We start from the raw sequence: 23,990 nt of genomic DNA, 5'->3' as shown, positions 1-23,990 counted from the left end.
ATGGTTTGGTAGCAGATCTGTGCAATTTGAAAAGACAAAAGGTCACAAATCATTATGAGCACAAAAAAGAGGAACTTGAAGAGGGACTTCTGGTACCTGGAGAAATATCCTTGGTGATGTCTATGTAAGGAGGTGGAACTTATGTGGTTTAAAAGAGTGCAGCTTGCAACATTCAGACATTTTTCATGCAGTTCAAAGAAGTAGGGTAGCCAAAAGAGTAGTCTGGTGCAGTGGTGCAGTTTTTCAGATGCTAGTGCATTATCTAAGTCCTCAACAGAGTGGTAATTGATGTGCAACTGGTGTTAATGATGTTAAGTATGCAGGAAGAGGCAGAAGTCGAATGTTGACGTTGTAGTCCTGCCTTTGCTGTCAAAATGAATGCAGAGTAAGGACGGGGGAGAAAACTGGAGTGTGGGTGATGTTTTTCTAAAGAGGGGGTTACTTATCTGGCAATGTGCAGCACTCTAGCATTAAATGCCAATGAGTCAGTCAGTCATACGAATTTGGAGTACGTTTCAAAAGAAGGGTGAGGAGAAGTTTTGTGCGCAAATGGCAAAAGTCGTAAGAGTATCCAAATGGCAAGATGGTGTCAATGAAAGAGGGTGTTTATAAAAACTATGATGCAAGGACAGAGTCTTGGTGTATGGATCTGCAGGGGCTGAAAAACACAAATTGGGACCATTCACCTAAAAATTAGAAGGACCAGGATAGTCTCAGGCATGTGACACTCAAGCTTCACATGCTGGTCAGGATCAATGTTAGCAAAGGTAGCAGGAAGATCGAGGAGGATGACTACAGAAAAGAGATGGTAGTGTTGTATAAAAGTGAAAAGGCACGACAACAGGGTGAGTGTTGTCTCAGAGGATTGCATTCCAAGATGTTGGATTGCTAGGGACCGATTTGGAGTAAGACTTAGTATTTCGAAGTCATGACAGCATGTAACATCCATTTGAGTTGAGAAGTAATTTCCATTTGAGAAGAGTCATCATAATCGAAACGGCAAGGTTATTCAGGAAAGAAGATGAACACACTGAGAGGTATCTCCAACAAGGCTAGACTTTTAGGTAATTTGGGAGTACCATCAAGTAAGCTAAAGGTATGATTTAGAACTTGGCAGAGGGGATACTACGTCACAAATGTGACAGCTATCCCGTCTGCCGTATTACGATCTCTATAGGGTATAAAGGGATGGTAATACAGCAGATGGGATATCTGCCATGTGTGAGACGGAGTATGCCCCTCCGTCAAGTTCAAAATCACGCCTCAAGTTTTTGAAGATGTGAATGGGCATGCCTGGTTGCTGGTGACATCAAAGAAGAAGTGCATATATTTATGGATGCTATAGCCTCATCATGGGCTTGCTGGAATTTCCAATCCTAGATGGTATCCTTGCACTAAACGTGTTGTTGTGCGAACAGGGGAGTAAAACCCACAAATATTATGTCTCTGATAGAGGAGGTGGAAAATGTCAGTGGAAGGGCTGCTTTGGGCCGAGGTGGTCAGGGAAGTGGGAGGGACAGTCCGAAAGGAGCACTCTGTACACCCCCACACGCTACATTTGACAGGCATGAGCCGAGGTGGATCTGCATGCAGCCCCCCTCCCTGCAGCTTTTCAATGGGTGTGCATACAGACTCTGTGAAACCAGGTCTGGAAAGATAAGGCCCGGACTTAGTAAACCGAGGAGCTCTAGGCTAGGAGACAGATCACTCAGAATTGAGAGTGGCAGTTATCGTTCCTTGTGGGACACTGCCACCTAATCAGACCAAAGTTGTCTTCATCTGGTTTGCCGTCTCAGGTAAAAAATAAACAAATATATCTGTTAAGCAAAATCACGTTCGGAAATTATTTTTCTACTGGTTTCTTTAAGATATCGCCAATGAGTTTTCATTTTGATTTGAGAGGAGGTACCTGATACCAAGGGCGTTTAGTTTTCCTCTTTCTCTTCCCAATTTTACTCTAGAAATGAGTCTAAAACTTCACACCTAAAGTGAAGGGAAAACAACTTTTCCTATAAAGCAACACAATATTCAAATCTGCGCAAAAGTCAATACAGCTGATAGTGACGACAATTTTAAAGGACCTACATCTTCCTTCACCCACAATATAATTTGTAATGTTAATTTAACTTCTAATGCACACTAATTCGAATTATCACAGGAGTGCTATGACGGTTCGCACTGCACATAAAATTACATATTTGGTTCATGATTCAGAAACATTTTTCTGCAGGCTGGCAAATCGAAAATTGAAAAACATGTTTATTCGGTCCCCACCTGATGTTGTGTCAGAAGAAGAAAAAAAAGCAGGGCTATTTGCACATTTTCGGTGTCAAATGCATACAAAATACTTACTTCTGTTTCAGTCTGATATATGCGGTCGACAAATTGTTCCAAGCCTCTGCGTTCTGCAATAAAAAAACGAATAAGGTATAAAAAGGCTTTCAAAAGGGGTTTTGAAAACTCTAAAAATCAAACTACGAATTAACATGGAGTCCGACGTACAATCAATCATGCGACATCTCTGCACGGGTACACTTATAAATATATTATTGAAGAATCAACATTATCTCATTCTAGCACTTAGAATTAGTTGATTGTGGGTATCTCTCAGAAATTCTACACTGACAGTAGGGGACTGAATAGGGAATCTAAGTAATCTCCTGCATAACTATTTTTTTTTTTTTAAAACGAAAAATACGGACAAAGAGATAGGAGTTTCCATTTTTACATTCTTTTTGCCCACATTAATGACCTAGAAGAATAACTTGGAAAATTCAAGTTAGCAGAGGCCCTCTCTCTCTATTGTTGCACATATTTGTTTTTGCTGTGACTCAAAACTAATTTCCTCCGGAAAAGTGCCAATTTTCCTGAATGGAGTGGTCCTCACAGCAAGTGAAAAGCATTAAAACAAACGATGAAAGGATGTGCACACTCAATTATTTTTACGTGCTTGCAGAAAGAGTTTGTTCTGTACATATTTTATGTGATTATTTCATACGATTTCAATTTGTAGATTTATATGAGTATATGATTACAAATTATGATGGGCCCTGAATCACCAAAATACCAGGGGTGCGGAAGTAACATCAAACACATTTTGATCTCAATGACATTACAGTAAGTGATGTCATATAACTTTTGACCCTGAATGTTCCCATGAAGTGACGTCACAAAAGCGCAAGTAGAAGTCAGCACAGTGGGAATGGATTCCAGACTTCGACATCATACGATTTCCCAAAAAAAAACTGCATGGAAACCTGTTCCAAGTGCAGTTTTCCAAGTGCAGTTTTCCATGTGGATTCCAATCAGAATTTATGAATTCCCACCATTAGAAAAAATACACTGGGACACAGACTTAAAAATCAGAGTTCTTTTGTGAACCACTCCCCAATAAATTTTTTACAAACAACGCTAGTGGCTTAAAGTATTCCCTACTGTTAAAACATTTTGATTTATGTTCATTTGTAAAGCACTATCTTTGGGTAGAGGTGAGGGTTTTGTTCAAAAACATAATTTTTCATCTAATCACAATAAAAGAGCATGACAACAACTTGTTTAGGAAACACTGGCAATGTCAGTAGGTATGGCTTTAATGTGCTGCACACGGTAGTCACACCAACACACAATTCACCCTGCATGTGTATAGGTGCATGTTCACTACACACAGGCACAACTCACTCTGCAGTCTTAGACACACCATTCAAGCCTGCACTCACAGCCACACTTTTCATTCAGCTTATAGGTAACAAGGGAACCCGAGTGTCGTGTGGGACCTTATATCAGCTTATGCATGAAGAACAGTGGTCCCAAGATCATAGATACATATCACAGTCAAAGTACAAATATATCAAATGAGCAATTTACTCAGCTGTATATAAAAAGCATTAAAACACTCTGGCAGCTTACTGGGTGTGTGCTGAGAAACAGGCTCGGTGTTCCCATACAAGTGATACACTCCACTCCGGATCGAGCAAGGGATTGATTGGGCCCGAATGGAACCAAGGGTAAACCTGCCAGCATGGGTCCAGAAGAGACCCCTCCTGCACCCAGCACTCGTGTAGCCCGAAGGCGTGCCAAAGGGGACGGGCCACATAAATATAACACACAGGGCCTCATAGAAGTCTTTCAGCTGGGTACAGGTTGCTCTAGCAAAATCGGGGAAGCGCACAGCGGAGATGGGTTCAGGTCCTGCCGAACCGCGGGGCCTAGAGTGCTGACGCTCCCATGTCTCATCAAGAAGACTTCGCTGGATCAGGTGAAGTCGAAGATCTTGGAACACAAAAATAGATGATGGACAGAGTGCTGAAACTTTTCAAACACTCACCCCCAGGCACAGATCTGGGTTAAATCCATCGTTCTTTAGCTCACCATGCCAACCCTTGAATCCAGCCATATGCAAATCAGTCTTGACCCTGCTCCCCAGGGACAGTCCAGCCTGAACTGCCAGGCCAGACTCTCCCTGGACTGGAAACAAGCATCCTGGGACCGGTTTCGGGGTATCAACACTCATCAGCCAGGCTAGCTTGCATCCAGTAGCACAGTGAGCGAGGGACGCATGTCTGGGCATGAAGATGTCTCTAGTTTTTTGGACTTCCCCAACGATTTTGAGTGTGACGTCAACCATTGGGAAGGGTTCCACAAATGGTCCCAGGACCTTCCGTGCTAACGTGACTTTGAGTGTCATAAATGCGACTGACGTCTGGTGGTGAGAAGCTTGAGGGAGCACTCCCTAAGCACCTTGGAATGCATGAAGCAGCAATCCTCACAGTTATTATAGTCTTGGTCCTGCTCCAGGCACCACAAACAAACCAAGAGGGGGCCTGTCACTGACATTTGCCTGTGACAGGCCCTACATGGTTTGAAACCAGACTGTTTCTTGGGTGACAGTGTTACCCCAGGAGAAAATTTCTCAAAAAAGGTTTGATAACAATGTTGAGAAAAGCCAGGTCAAAAAGTGATTGAGTGGTAGCTCAGACTGCATCAGAGCTATTTGGCATGGAAAGGAAAGAACTGATGTCAGCAGGCTGGGTGGTGCCTATATAGGCACTGCACAAGTCACTTATGTGAGCAATGTTGACAACACAGAGCGGAATGACAACACCTACCAGCACTTAGGGGTACTGTTTGAAAATATTCTGGATCCAGTCTGACACCTGGGGATATTCAAAGGTAAGGAATCTGCAGCTAGAAGTCTATCAAATTGATATCTTATCCTCAAGACCATTTTGAACTTCCTTGATTGGAAGATCCTGATACCTGCACATTAGATAAGTTTTTGGCGGGAGTAACAATTTTCTGTCATGTGATCATGCTTTATTTACTTGTTTTGAGGTTTGTTTAATATGCCTTTTAGCTGTTAACTCCAATTGACAGCTTTCTAGCAAGAGTTGTGGTCAGTTCAAATGACAATTGTCTGTGATCTTTTTTGCTTTGCTGCCTGCTATTTTCCATTAAATGCTTTTTGGATTTTAGGCTACCCAACGTGTTTTATTTTTTAACAGAAGGGGAGATAGCTGGAACTGCAACCAGCAATATGTTCCTCATGACTATCCTCCTCCCATGTTGCAGCTGCTAGAAAAGAACAAATACCATAATTATCTAGGAAAGATTGTCCAACAGCATCAAAGTTAAATGTGTGACTCAAGCAGCTAGATAACTAAATGGTCACTACTGCTTGCAAGGGATGCATTCTTTTTGTGGAAGCACACAGCTTTAGCCAAATCAAAAGCTTTTCTCGGGCGAACCAACTTCTGTTACCTCTGCAGTACTCCTGAAAGCTCATTTTTCTTTTGATCACATAATGAATAGCAAAAGCTGCACTGTCAAGCCAGACCTAAAAAGTGTGTTTATTTCATTTTTTTATTTAGGCAGACATATGCCAGTTGCACAGCTTAATACATCTATTAAAAAACCTGAAAGGAAATCTCTCAGTCCCAGTCCAAGCTGCAGAAAGGAAACAGTGCTCATCAAAAGACTGACCATCTTCTGTTTTTGGCATTGATGTTGCTACCTCTAAGGCCAGGGGTCGGAAAGGTAGTGCCCTGGGTCGAAGCTGCAGCCTCTTGTGACTGCTAAATAAGCTCCAGCCTAATTCTTCAGAAACATTCAAGAGCTGCATTGGTTTTCATACAGTTCAAGGTGTGTAATGCATTTATTAAGCTTTTGACTTTGGTGGACTCCTACTTAACCACTGCTGGAACCTGCTGACCACACTAAATCTTAATTGGTTTCCGGGGAGCCCCACTGAGTTATTATTAAAAGCTGGGGACTTCAGCCTAAGTATTTTCGATGATTTGAAAAGCAAAATAATGTACAAAAAATACAGAAATATGCATTCATCAAATACACAAAAGGTTAACTACTCTATTTAATTCACAAACAAATATTTAAAAAAATAATCAACATTTTAATATTAGTGAGAAAGTCTGATCTTTTCTAAATTCAATTTAGGCCACTCATTGTCCATACTATAAGCTGCTTGGTTCACTTATTATGCTCCAACAATCAATATGAGGTTAACTTAAACATTAGCCTCCAATTTCAAATTCCATCACATTTTCAAAATGTTTTAAAACATAGCTTATTTTATTAATCTGTTAATATTATTTAATTTTCTAAGCAGTTGTGGATTTCATGAGTAAACTTCACGGACTCCCAAGGGTCCCCGGACCACAGGTTGAGAACCTCTGGTCTAATGCATAATATTTAGCTCTGTTCACCTTATGGCTAAAAGACATTTCCCAGTTTGACTCTTTACTTATGTTGTCTGTAAGATGTCCGAAATGCATATTACTTCACATGACTTGGGGCCAAGATCTTTGTGCAATAACTAAAGATAAATGTATTTTCTGACAGTATACATTTGTTACTTTGTACTGTGATGAGAAGGTTGTGAGTAGCCTCTCTCTTGTCTCGAGTCTTTCCTTTGGTTCTCCTTGTGTCTCACATTACCATTACAATTTGTTATTGGGAACAGTTCCCTAAAACTGAGGATATAAGTTTTACCCTTCTGGCTTAGGAAGCTCCTGTGTGACTTATTATGAATTTTCTTGGTTTGCAAGCACATATCGTTCATTTAGTTATGATACACATTTTTATCATGGACAAGTCCTTACAGTTTAATCTTGTAAAGAAAGAGAAGTATTTTATCTAGAGGAGATTTCCTAAAACAGCCAGGTACAGAATTTCACGAGTGAGTGGACTGCTGTACTGAGAGAAGACTTGTGATTATAAACACCTCAAAATATTTTATTGCATAATTTTTTTAATCTTTTTGTAACACCAAAAAGAGGGGGGGCAATGGTTACCCTGACAGATACATTTACAGTGACATGTTCGGAAAAATAATCTGCATAAAACTTTGCACATAAAAATTCAATTAAACGAAAAATATGCTAAAGGAAAAGACTATTTTGAAATCCTATTTAGTTGAATAATAAGCAAGTGCATTCAATGGTACAAGCGCCATCAGAATAATCTAAGTATAAGGACAGAAAAGAGGTATCATTTTGAAATCAAATGCAACACTTTATAAATTATTTTATTTAGAACACACAAACAAACATCGATGCGCTCTTAATGAATCTTAGCATCCTTTGCTCTCGGCTCTAAAAAACACTAGTATATTAATGAAAATATTGTACTAACTTGGACTTTTGCCTTTAACAGACAGTGCACTTTAAGAATTACACTAACACACATGCCACTTACTTTGACTATGACACTTGCGCACAGAGTGTTTTTCTAAGTGTTCCATCAGCCCATCAGCAAAGAATTTGCTGAAGGGACAAATAGGACACTCCTTGTTTCTGGTTGTCCTTTTTAATTCATCAAATGGGAACAGGTGGAATAAATATGGTATGAGAAAGTCTTGGTTTGGGATCAAGAAAAAAAGACACAAGTGTGTGTAAACCACCAAGTGAAAACTAATGTTAGAGGCCAGTTTGTTTGAAACCACAAGGCGTGTGCTGTGCCACCTGCTTTGAAGAGAGAAATCATGATGTACCACAATATACATGAAACACATTAGCTACAACCATCTTGCTGCCATATACAAGGAGGCATCTTCAATTAAGGAAGCTGATGGGAGCATGAAGTCCTACGCTGATGAGGATACCCTGACAATTTTTTTTTATATACATTTCTTTATTGACGTTGATAGTGTTCAACATAGAGGGCAAAGCACTTTGATTCATACGTTTTGGTGTTACATATGATAACATACATTTTAGCAGGACTAGACAATTACTTGTCTCCTGCCCTTGTTAATCCTTTCTAGTTCAATGTGCACGGATAACTTATTTATCTAGATAAGTACTGACAAAGACTTTGTGGAATGTTACATGCACTACTCATGAGCATTATCATACTGGTGGCTTACCCGGCCGGTCAAATTAACCTCCAGTGGCCTTTTCAAACTGAAAATGAGCTTTCTCAGTTTCACTTTTAGACAAACAAGGATGAATGGGTCTACATCTGTGCGTAGTCACACTCTTGTACTGATGGCAAAATTGGTAAACATAAGTCCTACTATATATGCACACTATAGCAGGACAAGGTAGTTTGTCTGGTCAGTGGGTAAAACAAAACGAATCACTTATGTGCAACTAGAGATAAGGAGTGTTCATCCCTATACTTCCTAAATAGTAGAGGAAGCGTGTCTTGTTGCACTGTGTTAGTTCCACATCCATGTTAGTAATCTGTATGTAAAGTAAAGATGGCGCACAGATGCGTGTGGCATAGTCATGTGAGCACTACAGGGGATAAGTATCTCCGTGCGCTACTGTGTGTATGTGTGTGTGAGTGACATACTCGGAATATAGTGAAAACACCATACAAAAATATACCACACTTGGTTAGAAAAATATAGCTTAATTTAATGACCGAAACAAGACCAAAACGACAAAAATCCAATCAGTAGAACCAGAGTTACCAATTTTTAAAGAATATCTGCAAATATAGTGCTTGAAAACAAAGCGACAACCAGAGTTGTCGGGTTGTGCCTGACCGGAGCAAATTTGAACCAGCGATGCAATGTCTTTATCCTTAGCGACAGTGGCAATGTATTGGTGTTGAGTGAAGATGCGTCGGTTCCAACCGGCGCAATGACGATGATGCGTGGATTCTGCAGGACTGCAGCCAGAAAACTCACTTCCAAGGGCCCAGGACTGGATTGGCACCACTTGGCAGGGCAGGACTCACAATTGGCAGAGTCCAGAGGCTGTAGCAGGGTTGCTGGAAGTCTTGGATGCCCAAGAGACTTCAAAACAGGAGGCAAGCAAGCCCTGGGAGTCACTTTAGTTCTGGGGATGTAGCGATGCAGGTCCATTCCTTTTCACTTCCAGGCAAGGAGGGCAGCAGGGCAGGAACCGCAGAGCAGGTTAAGAGTCCAGCAAAGTGACAATCCCCTCAGCAGCACAATATTCCCTCTTCCTGGCAGAATGTACTCCGGTCCAGAGGTGTACTGATTTGATGGGGTCAGAAGTCCAGCTCTTACATCTGGTGGTGCCTTTGAAGCAGGAGAGACTTCAAAGAGAGGCCTTTGAAGTGCATAAAGTCCCTGCCCTTCCTTCCCTGGCTCTAGGCACACCACAGGTGGGTATGCAGCCCTTTGTGAGGGCTCAGGACCCAAACCAAACAGGTATATCAGCTTCTCCCTCCCATCCTGCCCAGGATGGCCCATCGAGATGTTAATAGCCCATCATGATGAGGAAGGCCCATCAGGTACACTTAAGGCCCCTTTGTGTGTCACGGTCTAGAGGGAATACACAAAACCCAGCTTTCACCGACCCCAGATGTGTATTCAGAGTCAGGCAGAAGGCACTAGATGATTTAACGTAAGAAAATTTCAACTTTCTAGAAGATGCATTTTCAGAATTAAAATTTTAAATCCGACCTTACCATCAGTTGAGATTTTAAATTGTGATTCCAGAGGCACCAAACTCAGGGGTCCCATCTCTACATAACTGGAAATTATACTTATAAAATGTAATAAGGCAATCCTAATGTTAACCTATGGGAGAGATAGGCCTTGCAGTACTGATAAGCAAATTTAACAGTGCTTTTCACCCTAGTGGTGGCTTATATGTATTAAAAAGGACGGTTTGGGCCTCACAAGAGGGTTAACTTGCCAGGTCGACACGGCAGTTAAAAACTACAAACACAGACTCTGCAATGGCAGGCCTGAGTCATGGGAAGGAATACTGAAGTGGGTAGCACAATATATGTTGCAAACCCACCAGTAGCATTTAATTTACATGTCCTGGGCACACGTAGTAAACTTTACTAGGGACTTATTAGTTAATTATATATGCCAATTGTGGGTAAGTCAATGATAGCATGTTTTAAGCAGAGAACACATGTACTGGTGAGCAGTGATAAAGTGCCAGAGTCCTAAAGCCAACAAAAACAAATTCAGCAAAAAGGGAAGGAGGAAGGCAAAAAGTTTGGAGATGACCCTGCAGAAAGCGCCAGGCCCAACACTTACATTTATAATTTAAGCACCACCTTTAAATTACTATGACTTTATTCATTCTTTCTATACAAATGAAACAAACTACACAAACATTAGGAATCATGAATTATAGTTAAACAATACATTTATACTATACACACACACCACCTTCAAATTAGTATAACTCACACACCTTCATACACAGTGTTCTTAACCCGCTGGTTATGCTACATAAACTATAACTGGCCATTGTACCATGCACACTGGTTTCACAAACTATGTAATTTGAGATATAATAAGTGCTATTAATGCTACGGTTTTACAAAGTGTAAGTGATGCAATATCAAAGGCTAAAAGCAGTGCACTGTAATGATGTGAGATATAATTAAGGCTCCCTGTTTTCCGTTTTTACTGATTTGTACAGATAAATGCAGACAGAAACCATTTTGTTTCCTGTCTTTATTAATGTTTAAATGCTGATAAAAGTGTAAATTAGATTGTCTTTTGAGTGATTCTAAATACTGTTAATCATGAATGCCCGCCCAATAGGTGTCGTGATTGACAGGTGTGGGGTTAAAAAAAGGAGACATTTCAGTAATAAGGCATCTAATGCAGTAGATACGCACACAAGGTTGATATTAAAATGGGCATGTTTTCATGTAAGTGCTGTGATTTATCATCTGTCGGTATTCATAACAATGAAACCTGTCAGGAATGCAAGTAAGAGTGTACATTTATAGGTTAGATAAATGTGGAAATATACTAGTTTCCTCTTCATTTCTTAACAAAACCCGAAATATATGTGGAAAAATACAGATAAAATTAGCAAAATATAAATATGCATAAATACAAACATAAATGTCAAAAAAATAAATACCATAAAACCGGGAGTCCTAGATATAATTAATGTACTCTAGCTGTATTCTGGTTGAACAAGGTCCAGTAGACACTGAAGCACGTTGAGTTTATGTTATGGCGCAATGAAATAAAGTACTGAACATCTTTCCAAGGAGTGCGGATCTCTCAGATCATGGTAATGAGGGACAGAAGAGAGTTTTTGATGAAGTAGGGACAGAAAAACTACACAGAATTATACATACATATATATATATATATACACAAACATACGTAAATTAGAAAATATGTACTTGCCATCTCACTTACTCTCAATGTAAAGTACTTCAATATGAAGGTACTCCCGATGTAATGACTACAAAGTAATGACTCCTGATGTAATAACTAGAAATGTAATATCTAGCATTCACTCCCTGAGTACAATAAACAACCAAGAGGAAACCTCATGTGGCATAGTTGGGGGGCATAATGCTATCAGAACTTGACCAAAGAATAAAGAAGAGATCATTGTGCTTAACAGAGGAGAAGTCAAGGGAGCTCGAAGACGATAAAATGAGGTAACATACGGTCGGAAACAGTAGAGGTGGAGAAGACTATGAGGGAGCTGTAAGAGGAGGAGACAAGAGAGGAGGTGGAGAGCAAGTTAGTACATAGTAACTGGTGGAGAAGCCGAGGAGCAGAACCTGGAGAAGAATACTCAAAGAACTGCAAGGACCGATTGGGGTTGTCACTAGGAACTTTATCATCTAACAAGTTTATTGACAACATACCTGCCAGGGGTGGGGCTCTAAATCCCAGCTGCCATGGTTCCAAGCAGGGGGCCATGCCTCAGGCAAGTGATCAGGCTCTACGTTTACCAAATAAGGGAAGTATGGCACTGGGTATGGTATTCCCAGGATCACAAATGCATCTATGTATACTGCATTCTTGGGGTTTCACAGTGGAGGGAGCAACCACAGGAGATGGTGTTTAAAACCAGACCTTGTTTTGACTTGAAAGAATAGTGATAAAAGCTTGCATGACCATTCCCAATTAATTTATTGGTCCTACTTAATCGCATGTTACCTGCCCTGTTTTACAAATATTTTCTGACTGGTAGTTGCCTGTTCTTCTGTGAAGGATAGTTATCAAGCCCAAAATTACTGGACACAACAATCCTATAGAAACCTGACGTCCAACTTGGAAGACCATAATGCACAACCATTCAAGATCCAGCTTCATTTCTGTTGTGTCTATCATTTTGTAATCATAAGCCCTACAAAAATAAAGAACGCCTAAACCCTTTAGAAGATAAACCCTTTAAACATATCATCCACATATCCTTCACTGAGATCACAACTAGCTGGAATGTAAGGGTAGATAATCATGTACACCACATAAGCACTTCTGCATAGCAGACATTCTTGGTTCTGATCTTGATACAGAGATTACATATGAACAGTTATGGCAGATGTAAAATCCTTTAGGTTTCACAAACGCTGCTGGTATGGTTTTTTTGAACATCTCTGAATTGTGATGGACATAATGTTTTTTTAGATTGTTCACCATTTTACAAGAAAGTTCATGTTTTGGGGACTGGACAGCTGTAAGTTTAGGACTGCTTCGAATAAAATGGTAACATTTTTCTAGTGCTCTACAAAGTTATTACTGTCCTTCATGAACTTTGGTCACAATATGTATCTCTTTCAGTTTGTGCTCCTCCCGTTATTAGGTAGTGGGCTTATTCCATACTGATGTATTGCTTGTTTGAGAGTGTCCTCTTTTGTTGGAGAGTAACTGCGCTCATGAAATCTGGCAACAGCTTCTTTTTTTTTTTTTTGGTAAACAAATGTTATTGAAAGTTTTCCAAAACACTGCAACTAGCCGTGCAATGCACCTGTCATTTACAGTTAAACAGCTGAAACCTACGTAGATACAGTTAAACAGGTCACTTGCAATACAACTTTGATTGCTTACTCATCACATTTTTGTAACTTCACCCACCCCTGAGTCGGTGTGACTGTGATTGTATTGTTCTGCAGGGTTCTTCATACATATCCCTAATTGCGAGCATCGTTCCCCACGCACATGAATCCGCTAATGCTGTAGGCTATCAGTCCGGGGTAAACTCCACATCCTGCATGTGTGACCCATTGTGTGAGTAACATCTAAGTGTTAGAGGGGTTTTCTCATGTATTTCCCCTCTACGGAGGAACCAACTCTTTCAAGTCGTTAGTGAGCAACTCCCATGCTTGTGCAATTTCTATTTGGCCAATCCCCCTGCGCGTCTCCCGCCATAGGAGAGTTCCCTCACATCCTGCCCACTTCTTCAATTCACGTTGCCACAATAGTGTGGACGGCCCTCTAGGGCTCTTCCATTGCCTGGTGATCTCCCGTCTGGTTAGTATTAGACCTAGATCCTGAAATTTGCTTGTCACCTTATTTTATGAACTGTGGGGGTACTTGTGCAGAAGACAGTGAGCCAGAGTGGTTGGAACCAATTTCTCCATGATCGCCGCCAGCAGTCTCGTGACCTCAGCCCAATCAGAGGCTAATTCAGGGCACGCCCACATCATATGCAGGAATGTGGCGTCCAGCATCCTGCACCCGGGGCAGGATGCCTCCATTATGCAGAAGTAAGCACTGTGAAAGATGTAAAAATGAATGAGCTTAAATCATTCCTAGAAACCTTCGGAATTCTCTCTAGGATGGTTTCCCAGGTCCGCTTCAGAATCGGGGTTGCCAAGTCCAGCTCCCACTTAAGCTGCGGGCATCAAGAGGCCATATTGCCTCAGTCTGCAAGTATCGGTACAGGCAGGTAACCACCTTGAATGTGCCTGACGCCTGGAGCACATATGTACAGCAGGGATGTTCCCAGGGTTCCGCATTCCCCATCCCCCAGTGTAGACAGATGACTGCGTTTGCCGACCTGGGTAGCAGGAAATGACCTCCTGGTATGCCAAACTCATCTCTGAAGTCATCAAAATGGAGTAGAGTGAAGCCCCGAAAAAGGTCACCCATCTTGGTAGCTCCCGCCTCAATTCAGGTGCTCAGCCCGCCCCATCTACTGTCAAGCTTGAGCAGTGGAAAGGTTGCCAGACGGGCACGGGAGAATATGTTACCGTGGTATTGGTCTTTTTTATGCATCTTGCCAGCATTTCTGCATGGTCCTGTGGGCCTGCAGGGGAAGATTGGGGGCACAAGATGTTTTCAATACGAGCATCAGTAGGGAATCCTAGGAAGGAGTAAAACAGTCTAAGTGCTCGTCAGGGGATCACCTGCTTGCCATCCACTGTGCGAGCCACTGCAGCTGAGCTGCTATGTAGTAAGACTCAAAGTCTGGGACCGCAACCCTGTGATGTCGGGCACTGGAGGGTGGAAAGAGCTACCCTTCTCCACCCTCTGCCCCATATGAACGCAGTGACATAAGCAGTTAATCCGGCGAAGAAGGGCCGGGGCAACCAAAGCGGGAGAGCCCCGAAGAGATATAGAAGGTGAGATAAGGCCACTGTTTTAAGTAGGGCAGTGCAGATCAAAACAGTTAACGGGAGCATCTGTCAAAAGGCACACTGCGCGTTCAAGTTACGCATTGCCACTCCATAGTTCCCCTCCAGCGAGTCATGAGTGGAACGATAGATTTTGATTCCTAAATATAGAAAGCAGCTGGGTTTCAGCTCCAAATCCGGTGGAGGGTCCCCAAAATTGATGTTCCCGCTGGTAGGAAAGAGTTTTGTCTTCGCCCAGTTCACCTGCAACCCTGAGACAGTGGTGAAGCTCTCCAGTAGTGTTCTAGCTGCCACCAGGTACCTCTCTGTGTCATGCAAGAACATGAGGAGATTATACACCTACAAAGCAATCCTCTGGATCATATCTCCAGTCCGGATGTCCTCATAATATGACCCAGAGCGGGTTAGCAATGGCAAGGTCTCCACTGCAATGGCAAATAGTAGGAGGGGAACTCGTGTCCTTCCCCACTCCAAAACTCTCTAAGATGTGCTGACCTGTGCGGACCCGGGTTATTGGGCTGGTATATAAAGGGTGTGTCCAGACCACAAAGTCTTGTCCCAGCCCCGTAAGTTCCATGACATCCTATAAGTAGTCCCATTTGAGGCTATCAAACGCCTTCTCGATGTCAACTGCCAGGACAGCTGCATTGTCCTTACTGTAGGTGTCATCCTCCAAGATAGCCATTAGCCGCCTTATACTGAAAGGCGTTTTGCCCTTGGGGATGAAACGCGTCTGGTCCAGGTGGATCAGTCTGACCATATGTGGGAGCAGTCGAGAGGCCAGGACCCTGCTCAAGATTTTGTAATCTACAGTAAGCACTGAACGTGGTCTATAGGCACCAAATTCTGTAGCTGACTTCCCTGTCTTCAACAGAGGAACTATCAGTGCTTCCCTGCTGGATGGTGGCAAGCAGCCGTCAGCTTTCTCCCCGTTGTACAGCTTCACTAGTTGGGGGGCCAGTTCAGCTGCATACGTACTGTAACATTTGACAGGTAGACCGTCTGAGCCAGGGATTTTACCTCGGGTCATTCCTTTAATTGCCCCAATACTTCAAGCAGGGTAATATTCACCCCAAAACTATCAGCATCTTCTCAGGTAAGCCATGGTAGCGTACACGTCCGGAAGAACCGGTGTCACCCAGACATATCAGAGGGGAGTCTACTGGTGTAGAGAGTTTGGTAGTATGAGGAGAAACCATAGTTGATTTCATCCTGGGTTACAATGGACTTCCCCTCGGGAGTGATTTGCTCTACTACTGGCAGACCCCTTCAGGCTGGGTTAGATAACCATGCCAGCAGGCGACCTGCTCGGTTTCATTCAGCATGAGTCCACTCAATGTACACCTTATGGTCGAAGGAGCGGAGGCACTCAGTGTGCTCCTCAACCCTCTAATGGGCGTCCAATAGGGATTGATGCAGGTCAGGATGGCCCAGTCAGCCTAACTCCAGTGTGCCGACCTGGAATTCAGCAGCTTTGATTTCTCACAGGATGGTAGACCGTACCACCAGAGACTCCGTCATGCAATGACCCCGGATAGCCACTTTAAATGCCTCCCATTCCATCTGACTGGCCTAAGTCGTTCCCTCATTGTCAGCAAAGTAGCTCATTATCTTAACCTTTATGGCCTCTCAAAATGGGGGGTCTTCCAAGGCTTTGGGTTTTAGCTTTCAGGTGGGAATCTTAGCTAAGGGCCTAGTCCATTTTACCCAGAGCAAGACTGGGTTGTGATCTGAAATTGTATGGGACAAGTATTCTACTCCCATTAAGTACGAGTGTATGTTTGAGGAACAGAGGAGGAATCAAGTCGTACATGCGGTTCATGCAATGAGGAGAAAAAGGAATAATCCCTTTCCTGGGGGTGGTGACATTGACAAAATGTCTTGCAGACCACAGTTCTCCCGCCAGTCACGGAATGCTAGTGCAGAACTGTGGGTCGGAAAGTCCAGCAGGCGGGGGTGGGAGTGGACCAGATTGGGGTCCGCCACAGTGTTGAAGTACCATCCTCCGCCCCCCCACACACTATTACCATGCCTGCCAGTATGGTGGACAGTTGGGATGATAATCGGTCGAAGAAAGCGGGTTGGTTGACATTGAAGTCATATATATTTCCTAATAATGAGATGTCTTGCCTGTTCAGCTTGCCCACCACAGCCACATATCTTCCCTCGGGATCTATTATGGAGTGCTTGAGTTGAAAGGGACCCCAGCCATGACCCATATCAGTGTCCCTCTGGCATATGCAAAGAATGTAGTGTAAAAGGCAGCCCCCTCCACCACCGCTGCAGCGCACCTCCCTCCTTGGCCGTCAAGTGTGTTTCCTGCAAAAAAGCAATGTTTACTTCCCACCTCTATAAGTACGAGAATACCATGTATCTCTTAGCCATGGAGTGGATGCCCCAGATATTCCAGGTGATAAGATTATAATATGCTCATGTGACATGGACAGCCAGTGGGATGCCCAGTGAGCTTCTCACCCAACGAGTAAAATAATGTGGGGAGAGCTACTAGTGTTCCTGATATGTGAATGCAATTAATATCAATTACAGTCCAACTCAGGGTGGTGCCGACCACACCCCAAACCGGAACCTGAAACAACACATCCCAACTCCTGCACCCAAGGCAGGGAGAAACACCCCACCCATCGAAACTGTAAATCTACTAAGAGGTCTCTATATTAGGGAGCTTTCTGGGAGATAACCAGCAGCACCCGGCTCAGGATACTCCAGGCACCCATCCATCCAGCAGTGAATCATTATTTGATGCACCCCTGCACATCATATCTCCAGGCAGAGGATCCTCCAACTAGGCAACGTTCACCACAACATAGTAAAGACAAATAAAGCCATCCGCCCATTCCCATGCAACCAAGCCTGTAATCAGGCACAGTTCCTCAAATCAGTCCATCGGCCGTCGTGGGGGTTACCACTGGTAAGAGAGTGCTAGAATGGCCCAATGCAAGTGATTCACTCTCAGAGTCCAATACCCTCTTGCTCTCTTGCTGAGATGGGGACTGCGGGCCAGACGCCGTGCCAATCAACAAGGCAACCACTTCAACCACTCCAATTGTGCTCTCGCTTCCGTCAGGGGATGAGATGAGGCTGGGGACCTCCGTTTTCAGGACCGCGGGCGCCGTCGTTGTTACTGTGCTTAGGCACTCCACTCAGGCCAGGGCGAGATTAGTGCTCCGCCCACGACCAAGCTTCCTGAGGTGAGGAGAAGAACAGTACCACCTCTGGCGTCACCACTCTTAGTCTGACTGGGAACTGCATGGAGAACACCACTCCCAGTTCCTGTAATTTTCTCTTCACTTCCATGAAAGTCACTTGCTGGTGCTGCACCTCAGCGGAAAAAATCCAGATAACCCATTACTTTATGATTCCCTACCATAAGAGCCTCCTTCCGGGAAGCTTGCTGCAGAATTAAGTCACGGTCTTTGAAGTGTAGTAATCGCGCCACACAGAGGAGCGCCCGGGGAGAGCGGCCGAGCCGGTACTCCGTGTGCCCTCTCCAGAGGAAAAAAGGGGGATAATCCCTCAGGTGCAATCTCACACCTGAGCTATTCCTCTAAGTAACACACCATGTCAGAGCCCTCCACCTTCTCTGGTTGTCCCACCAACCTGATGTTGTTACAGCGCATTCTATTTTCAGCATCTTTCGGTGTCCGCCCCCGAAGCCTTTCTCCTGTCCGTTAGAAAGCCGCCTGCGAGTCGATTTAGCCCGCGCGGCTTCCGAGGTGCGTTCATCAAGGGGCGGCCCAGCATTCGAAACTCACGGGCGACCCCCAGTCACAGCGCTCCACAGCTCGGTCCGCCAACCCCGGCGCACCCACCTCAGTTCACCGAGCCCGGGCGCCCTGGTTGCCACTCTCCATTAATTGAACCCGGGTGCAGTCACCACTTGCCTAGCCGTGTGCCTCTGGTTTGGGCCGGCTAACTCGTCCCCAACATTGGCGCTCTCACTCCAGGTGGCAACAGGGAGCGTTAGTTGCTGCCAGGGGTAAAGCCCCGGGGAGAGATGCAAAGGCCAGGATGGGGTTGGATGAGGCCAGTCTCTCTGGAGTTCCCAGGTCTTCCGCCCTACTCCATTTGCTGCTTGGACACAGCTTCTGTTGATTTTTCCTCAAATATTAATTTATTTATAATGTTTTTCTTTACGTACAGTACATATCCTTTGGGGACGATCTGAATTTGGTATCAGAGGTGAGAGATGATAGACAATGTACGTGCTGCTGTTGATGTCATTGTGGAATTCCTTCTTGAATGGTCACAAATGCCGTGTTTTTTCTACTCTTCTGATCATGATGCTTCATTTTGCACTGTCAACAATTCATATGAAACCTCAGTGCACCTGCATTAGTTCTGTGATTTTGAGAATCCCTGTAACTACAATATCTCAACACTCCAGCCAATATGTGTCTGTGAAAACCCAAAAAACGAAAATCAAACCCTATATTGTCACCACTCACATCTAGGTGTATCTCTACGGCTCAACAAACACACAAGAACTCCTTTTACGTTATCCTAGTAAAGGGGGGTACAGAATGACTGTGTTAGAACCTGCTGTTTTTGGGAAGATGGCAAATGTTATCATTAATTGTCCCCACCCCACCATGCTTTAATCATATACTTTTGGGAATGGGTTCTTATTGTTAAAGGATGTGTACTTATTATCTTATTTGCCCAGGGGTTGAAAGTTGTTAATGCATCATAGCATCGCTTTTGCAGACTGAAAAATCGAGCTCCGTATTTTTCTCCTCAGCAGGATCAGCACTAAATAGATGGCATTCACACTAAGTATTCCGATATCCTCATCTCTCACTCATTACCAGTTTGTCATCCGCTTTTTTGTGTTTTTCCAAATCAGCAGCTGCCATTTCGAAATGATTTTACCTTCCCTTCTCAGAGTCACCAAATGCACTTAAAGCTGAGGAGGTCTTCTTGCAGACAGCTTCATGAGCCGCACCCAGGGCCGGACTGCCCTCTAACTCCACTAGGCATTACCCCTGGTGCTGGAGTCACTAGAGGGCGGTTATGAGAGTCACGAGCCGCTCCTGGTGCCTTTGACACTTTTTCCAGCACCACAGCGTTAATTGAAGCAGGTATGGGAGGCTTCGAGAAAGAGAAGGAGAAAAGGAGAAAGAAGGGAAGAGAGAATGGTTGGATGGAAAGATAGCAGGAGACTAAGGGGGGAGGCAGGTTCACGCATTTGTGCCAGGGCTGTCTTTGGTTCCCCAGAGCATTCCCGGGATGCTCCACCTACTCTTTCTGGGTGATTAAAATAAACCTCACCTTCAACGTTTCAAATCTTTGCGCCCATTTTCTGGTTAAGTGTGTTTAAACTTTGCTTCATCACACCGCCATTTCAGTGAAACCAGTAGTCTCAGAATTCGAACTCGATTCTCTTCGGATTCAGCACAAGGTTAAAATTGTGGGTGTAAAATATCTGCTGCCGTAGTAAAATCAATCATTCAGAGGCAGCTAAGTGGAACGTGTGCAATGAATTACTAGTGGTGATGTACCGTAACTACTCCATCGGCGCACCCTGACCCGTTAAAATGTAAACATTGGGACTTTTTCAGAATAACTCATTGCAGTACAAGAGGGAGTATTGTATTGGGCTGTCAACGTGCCTTTCTTAATGCTGCCTGCTGAAAAACCACAGCACAGCAGTGGACATGAGTACAGTAGGTGAAGGGAAATAAGTGGAAAACTGTGACGCTTGGGGTGACCAAGACTGCAACCCATTGAAAAGAGGACACCTTTAGTGTTTTCACAGCACTTCCAGTTATCATCCTTGTATTGCTAGGGAAACGGAAAGAAAGAAACAGCATAAAACGGGCAATGCAGGACAGCATACGTACATCAGGTTCCAAAGTCACACAGCGCTGGAACGCTCTCGCAGCTCCTTCATAGCCTTCCAGAGCTAGATAGGCACATCCCAAGGAAAACCACACTCCCAGCTGGAAGGAAACAAGGAAAGGAGTTAGCGACCAATGGAGAGAGTAATCGTCACTGCAGTGCAGTGGCAGCTCTCGTGCGTAACAATGCACCACGTAAGAACAAGAGGTCAGTTAATCATGGAATGGATCCTACTGAGTGCAGAATACCCCTGTACCTTAATATCGCAGCAAAAATAGCAAGGAGAGAAATAGACAAGTATGTATCGATTTACTATTCCTAACTCCCATTCACGTACCTTGAAGATATGTATATATCTTCAAGGTACGTAGATGTGAAGTTAAGAATAGTAAACCTATAATTCCTTCTATAAACCTACCTTTCAATACTTTTGTCCTTGATATTTTGACTACAATATTAGGTATCACAATGTTCCCTACCAGAATCTCAATCAACTGATACTATCAATGTACTTTAATATATGCACTCTCTTTCTAGGTAGGAGAGCCTGGGTGATAACCCAATAACATATGTACAGTCAAAGAAAAATTTCAAAACACGTTAAGTATCCACATTAAGTGCTATTACTATCATCAAGAAAGCATGCAGAAGGCAATGCATATTTTTTTATCATATCCTTGTGACTATCTGAATTCATGTTTTGGTATGAAGGATGGGTACTCACATTAGCTTATTCTTTAAAAAAATTGCATGCTCGGTAAATAGAAGTATTTTTGAGTAACTGATTAAGTTAGTATAATGTATGCTGGTTGCTACTTCATTGCTTTCTGGTAACTTTCATTGTTGTGCTGTTTATGCAAAGGTAAGAGGAGGGTAACAAAACTTACCTCTCAAATTCTGAAAGGATGTAGCCTGTCCTTTATCAAGATTGGGAGGTCAGGGAATCACATGCTGCAAGGTGCCTCTCTCTGCGTTAGCTGACGACTATGGGTGTGATTTAGATCTAGCTTAGGGGAATACTATATCATAAATGCGATGGATATCCCATCCACCATATTACAATCCCATTATATCCTAAGGAGATCGTAATATGGTGGACGGGATATCCATCACACTTGTGACGGAGAATTACATCCACCAAGATCTAAATCAGGCCCTCTGTAACTTAGTAGGAGTTGTTGAACTCTAAAGGAGTCCAACAGAAATCCAACAGCTCTGGGTTCAGCCCAAACAAATATATGCCAAAGCCATTTTGGAGCTGTGGCTCGTAGCACGTTAGTTGCCTTGCAGGAGATTTCACGTATGAAAAATCGAATCTGGTACCCTGGGTTTCAGCTCTCCCTTTTGAGGTGCTGCAGCAAGCTCAGCCATCCTGCAGTCACACCCTAAATCCTTGAGAGAGTGTCCGCAACAAGGAAGATTATGAAATATGTTAACCAAGTCTGAAGATCCTTAGCCAGCTGCTATAACTTGGTGGATCCAGTGCCCCATGCTTGTTGATGCATAACATTACATTGTTGATGTTGGTATTGATTATAATTCACTTTCTGCTAGGAAACAGAAGAAATAACTTCAGCTCTTACAATTAGAAAATTATTTTCAATGAGAGGGAGAAACTTTTATGTGGATAGACTGGCATTCTCATGAACCCTTGTAACACCAGCAATCGATTCAAACCCTGCAGCCTCCATCTGGAGCGTCGATTGTGACCAAATTGATGGTGACGAGTTTGACTATATTGCTTGTAATTATTTGTTTACCCATGACCATAATCTTTAGTCAGGATGAATACATACAATGTAACATGCGCATTAAGCAGAGTTGTGACAGGATCAGATGCGGGTAACTGGGGAGGTTCCCTGATTTATAACTGAGTTCTAAATCTGGGGGGGCGGGGTGGTCCTACACATTTCAGATACCAACTACAGGAGCACAGGGGTGAACGCGAGGGAAAATACTTGATAAATTTCAACTGTGGCAGCATCATGCCCTGCTGCTCTGGCTTTCGGGTTTGTTTGATTGCATCCAGAACTGACTATGGTGAGACAGAGGAAAATTAGCATCTTTGCTTTGTATGAGGTGAGTTTCAGATGGTGAATTAACCACAAGTAGCAGTGAATTTTGATTTAAGATGGTGAATTCACAAGTAGGTGTGAAGTTTCAAAGAATCAGAAAGCATAGTAGAGGAACAGAGGATTCGGTTTTATATGAAGAGGCCTATTATCTCCTAATGTTCGTTCTGAGATGCCCCAGCAGGATCAACAGTATCATAACAGTTTGAGACGAGTTTTTCTCTCAGTCATCTTCATGGGTGTTTTTCCCTAAACAGTTTCAACCAAATTGCTGAGAGTAAGCATATTTAGCTGTGAGCAGCTCCTCAGATGCTTATCAATACTGATTGTTGCAGTATTTCCTACCTGGAAGGTACGTTATCTTTCTAAGACTACTAGTCTTCTGTTGCAAGTATTCCAATTTTAGTTGTTGCTTCTTCAAGCCAACGGAGAAAGAACATTACCCACAATCTAAGTTTACTCTTATATCACATGAACTTTTATTCTGTTGCCTATGCGAAGGAAACATATAAAAGTAGGAAAATTGAGGAAGGAGTTAGCATCGCAGGCCCATTAGCTGTAGTGAGTTTTCTCTGTGCTGCAATACCGCTTACTTGGCTTATTTTTTCATAATAAACAGGTTTCAGATTTCGAGAAGCTCGGAGCTTCTGATTTATTTTGGTCTGCATTGACCAGCTCACAGCTGCTTGAGAGTGATCAGATATAATTATTGGTGTTCTCTCCAATAAACTCTCTAGTGTCTGCAAGGAAGAGGTTGATTCCAAAACAGAGTTAACAACAGCAGAAAACAATATAAGTAGGAGCTCTCCTGCAGGAGCTGGATTCGCCAGGCACAAATGAAGACGACAAGGTCACTTCTCTCCACTCATAGTACTAAGTACTAAGCCCTTTCCTGTGCATTTTTTTGGGAAGAACTACTGGCAGGTCTTTTCATAGGAGCACACCCCTTAAGTGGTGGTGGTCTTAGAGACCTCCTTACAGCTAAAAAGTCTGCAGGTATCATGTTCGTGCTATGGTTGTCACTATAGTGAATTGCTATACACATCATGAAAACCAGGGGCCAACGCCCTGCTAATTGGTGTGAGGGTGTGGTATGGGGAGAGGCTCTCTGTAGCATCGACTAGTGCACTCCGAACTCCTTTGCCCACTGAAATACCTGGTGTAATTTGCTCAGTTGAGGCTGCCTCTTTGTGGGTAGTGATAAGCTCTATGTTGCTGTTAGGATACACAGTCGTAGGTGGACGCTGAGGCAACAGCTGAGTTATT

The 23,990-nt window shown here is 43.3% G+C and overlaps 1 protein-coding gene across 1 annotated transcript in view; it reads right to left on the bottom strand.

Annotated features, from left to right (window-relative positions):
* The window catches only part of TTC27 (tetratricopeptide repeat domain 27), a 1,165,789-nt gene that overhangs the window by 132,054 nt on the left and 1,009,745 nt on the right, over positions 1 to 23,990 (bottom strand). Inside the window, exons 14-15 of the mRNA XM_069234695.1 lie at positions 20,655 to 20,753; positions 2,353 to 2,405 (exon numbers count right to left, since the gene is read on the bottom strand). Coding sequence (XP_069090796.1) covers positions 2,353 to 2,405; positions 20,655 to 20,753 — 152 coding nt within the window. The remainder of the gene's footprint in view (positions 1 to 2,352; positions 2,406 to 20,654; positions 20,754 to 23,990) is intronic.

The sequence above is a fragment of the Pleurodeles waltl genome, chromosome 5 (genome assembly GCF_031143425.1).
Source record: "Pleurodeles waltl isolate 20211129_DDA chromosome 5, aPleWal1.hap1.20221129, whole genome shotgun sequence".
NCBI lineage: Eukaryota > Metazoa > Chordata > Amphibia > Caudata > Salamandridae > Pleurodeles > Pleurodeles waltl.
Note: the sequence above shows the minus strand (reverse complement) of the source record. Positions and strands in the feature narration are given on the sequence as shown.